At 37.7% G+C, this 5,719-nt stretch overlaps 1 protein-coding gene across 1 annotated transcript; it reads right to left on the bottom strand.

The window, feature by feature from the left end:
• Positions 1–3,117: 3,117 nt before the first annotated feature.
• On the bottom strand, positions 3,118–5,229 carry LOC110867212 (receptor-like protein EIX2). Its single transcript, XM_022116341.1, has one exon. It carries the CDS (start codon positions 5,227–5,229, stop codon positions 3,118–3,120), a length of 2,112 nt encoding a protein of 703 aa, XP_021972033.1.
• Positions 5,230–5,719: the final 490 nt, after the last annotated feature.

Below are 5,719 nucleotides of genomic sequence, written 5' to 3'. Positions count from 1 at the left end.
ATCACTTCATACGTGATTGCTTTGAGAAAAGGCTAATCGATGTTGTTAAGGTCCACACCGATGACCAACGTGCCGACTTATTTACCAAAGCTTTTGACAAATCTAGATTTGACTTTTTATTATTGGTAAACGGCATTAAGGTCAAGCAAGAGTAAAACCAACATCGGAAAATCATTTTTTTTTTTTTGTAAATATCTTTGTGTTTTAAATTTCTCTTAGTTTATTGATTTTAGGGGGAGTAAATCCAAAAATCTGAAAATCCAAAAACATCGAAAATTTCAAAAACACAAAAACAATAGAAAATCAAAAATGAGTTTCCTGGCGAGCAAAAGAGAAAATGATAGTACATCAGTGGTCTATCCAAACCTCTTTAAACCTTAAATGGAAAACGATAAGCAGCTCTATATAAGATGTATCGGTAGGCTCACAATCATTTTAAAGTGTGCAGGGTGATATAAATCTTAATCGACTGAAGATCAGGTGGGAACCATTCATTGGCATATGGTCTTAGTACCGAAATTTCGTTTGATAGATTGCCGAGGTTCTGAGATATTCGGTCTTTATGCTGCTTATCATCTGGGTATCATGGTTGTATCTTTTGCCGAAAAATAACGGGGACGCAAGTCTAGATCTTCCATGATACTATACATACATGTACATATTACATACTGCATTCGACCTCAATAAGTGATAAACAATCACATGTCCAAATCAAATAAGTGATATTATATCACATCTTTCCGGGTGTCAAGTTCGTCTCTCTGCTGTACGGAAGTACTGACCTGTTCACGGACTTGCACCTGTGCCCTCATGCATATGAAAATCAAGTTCCTCATCAATAAGTGATTATATCACATAGGGCTTGTTTTCAAATCAAAATAAGTGAGAATCTCACATCATATACGGTCAAACAGATGATAATCGGTATACTCACCGGTAAGATGAACCCTCGTGCATACCTTGATACGGGAATGTGTCGTGATGTGGATGAACACCGGTCGGTAAGTATAAATCATACCTTAACGTATCCCCTCGCCATGATTACATCTGATAAGTTGAGCTTAAGTGGACAACAATACCGATAATTGTTATAGAATGCTTATTTTAATATTAACTAACTGAACAACAAGAGTGTTTTGGCATGACCGTACACTGATATGATTCTCTTACCCTCGAAACTCGCAAAAAGAATGTTTGTATATATTTATTTATGTACTGCTTAACTTTTATTGTTTTCTTTTAAACAGTTTCGTCGTTTGGTGCATATCAGCACGACATTAGCGGTGATGTCGTTTGATAACACTCAAAGGATTTTAAATTGTTGTCTTTTAACTTCAAAAATACCAAAAAGATTTTAGGTGTGTTTTAATATAAACTTTGTAAAAGCCAAAAATATTTTATTTCTACTTTATTTTCGATTGTACGGTGTTGGAACTCGAGTCTTCGTTGCCTGAAACCTGACTGAAAACCGAAATTGACTAAATCTTCATAAACGGTCGAAATTTGCAAGTTTTGAAAGTTAAAACTAAAATTGACAAATTTATTAAACTTTCAAACTGTCGGACGGTGTTTGATTGTGACATGGTCATACGTGTGTCATTTGTTTATGCTAACAATTCCAAGCAGTTGTTCTCATTATGCGTTTAGATTTCTTGCATGTGCAGATTCTAAAGGCTAGGAGAACATGGTCGATGACAAGCTTTGGAATGAAGACACGACGAGAAGGCGCTCAAAAGATGAAGAAGATCGAGTTGCCGCTGGCCATCATCAACACCACAAGGATCTCACTTCATAAAGATCAAGTCATTCACGAGCATAACTCAAGGGGGAGCTTATGCCAAGGGGGAGTTTGTCAACACACTTCCTACATGATACGGGTAGTTTGTTGATACACTCTCTGCTTTCAAGACGTGAAGACTTTGAAGATCCTCCGACAATGAAGACTTGAAAGGACATCAGAGTTTTGGGAACTCGAAGACCAAAGACCGTCGAAGTTCGAGACGAGTCTACAATTATAGAAGATAAAGACAAAGCTACAGCCAAGGGGGAGTTTGTTGGTGCACTTGTGTCTGTACTTTGTCTGTATTCGGTCACGATGTAAACGATGTCCTGATTAGTGTTGTAAGTTGACCAAGTCAACCATCCTCCGGTTTGACTTGGACAACAGTTGGTAAATGTTGAAAGATGTTTCTGTCTCGAAGGATAAGAGATCGAAGGATGATGTGGATCCTTCGATCTCATCGAAAGATATGCTTCGAATGATTAGACCTCGAAAGGTGATCCTTCGAAGTCCATGCTGATCCTTCGATTGACTTGTCATCGATAGATGATCCTTCGGACCATATATTGGATCCTTCGGACTGGACATCATGGGCTGGGTATAAATACCCATGCAGTGTGTTGAGTTCATTAGACAGAGACAGACACTTAGACAGATTCACACACCGAAAGAGAGAGTCTTCTTTAGAGCATTCTGTCCGGAACTCACACACACACTTTGAGAGTTTACATGTTAGATTTGTAAACATTGTGCTTGTAACCGAAACCTTCATTTGCATTAATACAAGTTGTGTTAATCGGTGAACCCGTGTGTGTAGTGTTTGTACTTGCTTAATCTCGGTTTGCTTGCTAGCTTGGATTCAGCACTCGCTAGTGGGTTAGTATAACAAGGTTTGAGGTTCGTCATCCTCCGACAAGGGACCTACACAAAAGTTATTCCTCCCCTTGCGGTTGTTCAAGTCGTGTAGTGGACAAATCTTTAAATCTAGTAGTATTAGAATTTGTGAGTTAGCTGGTTAAAAAAAAGTTTGATGCATCCATTAAGTTTTACCAGGTAGTTTTCATAACTTTTGTGAACATATTCAAATGTGGGAATTACATCCCTAGTTTATCTACTGATCCTCAAGGAACGCTTCTGTTTAAGAGATCTTAACAGATTCAAGCATAGCAACCATAGAATAATCATCAAGATTCAAGAATATGTCTACATAGTTTATAGTTAAAAACGTTCAAACATGGTAGTTCATTAAGAAAGCACATTATATAATCTGAAGGTAAAACAATCATATTACAAGTTTACAACATTATTCATCACTTATGAAACATTAGTACTTATGATTAACAACCCAACATATACCTCAATTTAGACAACGAAATCCAAATTGTTCCAACATTCAGGGGAATGACAATGGACCAAAACCCAACAAAAAATCCAAGCAAGATGCTAATAATCAATCCAAAATCCACTCCATGTGACGTATCACCTTCTTGTTGATCTTTATGATGCTCTATTTCTCCACAAATCTGGGTTAGTGGAACTCCACAGAGTTTGTTGCCGAAGAAGCTGGATTCATTGAAGCTCTGTAGCTGTGTGCTTGATGGGATTCTTCCAGTCAAGTTGTTGAAAGACACATTGAAGCTACTCAAGAAAGTCAAGCTTGACAAGCTCATAGGAAGCTCCCCAGAAAGATGGTTCAAAGATACATCAAATGATTCGAGTAACTTCATGTCTCCAATATTCTTTGGTATAACTCCTGTCAACTGATTATTTGATATGTTCAACGATTGTAATGCCTGAAGGGCCATTAGCTCAACTGGAATGCTCCCTGAAAGTTTGTTACCTGAAAGGTCCAAAACCATCACCAAACCAAGAATAGTGCTATATGTGTACTCTTGCCCCTTCATCACCAATGAAGCACTATTTTTGATTTCAATAAACCCAAAGCCAAAGCCAAAGATCATCGAAACTGAATTAATTTCGGTAGTTTCTTTCTTAGACAGGACAGTAAAGTTGTTGAAGCATCTTGGAATATTTCCTGATAGATTATTATGAGCGAAGTCCAAGATCTGAATAGCTGTAAGATAACAGAGCTCATGAGATATGGTTCCATCAAAATTGTTTGATCGGAGGTTTAGAATTCTCAAATCTAAAAGTTCTGTCCCAATCCATGTTGGAATGCTCCCAACAAGTTCATTTGAAGCAAACTCAAGGATTTGTAATTCTTTCAACCACATTAGAGAAGCAGGTAGTCTTCCAGACAACTTGTTTTTGCACATATTCAATGACACGAGAGAAGATAAATATCCCATAGTTGTCGGAATTACACCAGACAGATTGTTGTTCTCCAAGTTCAAGAATATCAAACTCTGCCACTTTTCCCAACAATCAGGAATGGCACCAGACAAATGATTATTTGCTAGATTAAGAGCTTCTATCTCATTCCCACCCCAAGAACACAATAAATGAAATAGTGATCCTGTAAAGGAATTATTTGATAGATCGAGGAGCTTTAACATTGAACTGTTGAAAAGTTTAGGCAATTTCCCGCTAAACAAATTAGAACTCAAGTCAACTTCATAAATTGTTGCTGGGATTTCAAACAACCTTCCTTGAATTTGATTTTGAGACATATCTAGTTCTTCTAGATTGGGGAATGACCTCCAAAATGATTCAGGCATGGTTGATGATATCTTTGTATTTCTCATATCCAAACGCGATAAATCTCTCTGCGTTAGCAGCCACAATGGAAATTGAGGCCCCAAATCCCAAGAACTTATGTACAAGTTTTCTAGTTGGAAAGAGGGAACCCAGTTTGCATGGTGTGGTCTAAGGGTTAAGTTGTTTCCACTTCCCTCTAGGTTTTTCAATCCTATAAGTTTGGAAAAATGAACATCTGTCACGACACCCGTCAATAAATTGTGAGAGAGATGTAAATACTCCAACTTAGAAAGTTGACCCAGGCTTTCAGGAAGGGTACCAGTCAAATGGTTATATGAAACAGCTAACGTCTCCAATGATGATAGTCCTCCGACAGAGTATGGAATTGGACCGGAGATAAGATTCTCTAGAAGATACAGTGATCTCAAAAATGATAGGTTTCCTATTGACTCTGGAATTGGTCCAGAAATACCATTGTATCCTAGGTCGAGGTGCACTAAGTTTACCAGTTGTTCAAGTTGATTGGGTAAAGAACAAGATAGCTGTGAGGACTCGAGATATAATGATTCAAGGCTTGGTGATTTGCAATCCAAAAAACTTCTAAGAAGGCTTGTTAAACTAATGTTTTGAAAACTGTTACCACCCATATCGATATGTCTCAAATTGCAAAGGTTACCCAGTGATTTAGGTATTGTGCTTGTGAGTTGATTTCCTGATAGGTCAAGACTAAGAAGAGATGTCAAGTTGTGAAGGGAATCAAGAGTTGCACTCTTAACACCACAAGAACGCATATCTAATGAAATCAGATTACCACCTATGCTACATAACCCTTTTAATACTAATGAAGAACTCATAAATTCATTTCCAGAGATGTGAAGAAACTTCAGAGAAGTCAAGTTATGGAAGCTACTGGTGCTACTAGGAATAGGAGGACCACGTAAATTACACCAACTTAAATCTAATGAAACAAGACTAGTTATACTGAAATCCATTGTGGCATGAAACTCTTATTGAAGTTGTTATTAGAAAGATCAAGTGAGGAAAGGAATGTGAGATTAAGACTAGCAACATTGGGATGTATGTCAGGCAGCTCACTACGACTTAAATGCAGTTGGGCCAATGAAGGGAGAGTGTTAATCACCTGAAACCAATCACTTGCTTCTGTGAGGTATACACCACTCATATCCAGGTGACGCAGTGAAGACATACTTGATAACCACTGCATATTAGTGATGCTAGTAGATTCATATGCATTATAATAACTGCCAAGACAAAGGACCT

The sequence above is a fragment of the Helianthus annuus genome, chromosome 7 (genome assembly GCF_002127325.2).
Source record: "Helianthus annuus cultivar XRQ/B chromosome 7, HanXRQr2.0-SUNRISE, whole genome shotgun sequence".
Classification (NCBI taxonomy): Eukaryota; Viridiplantae; Streptophyta; class Magnoliopsida; order Asterales; family Asteraceae; genus Helianthus; species Helianthus annuus.
The sequence above is the reverse complement of the archived record's forward strand: the minus strand, read 5'-3'. Positions and strand labels throughout refer to the sequence as shown.

Excerpts from the sequence above, each read along its gene's own strand:
- LOC110867212 (XM_022116341.1), bottom strand. The coding sequence starts at position 5,229 with ATGCGTTCTTGTGGTGTTAAGAGTGCAACTCTTGATTCCCTTCACAAC.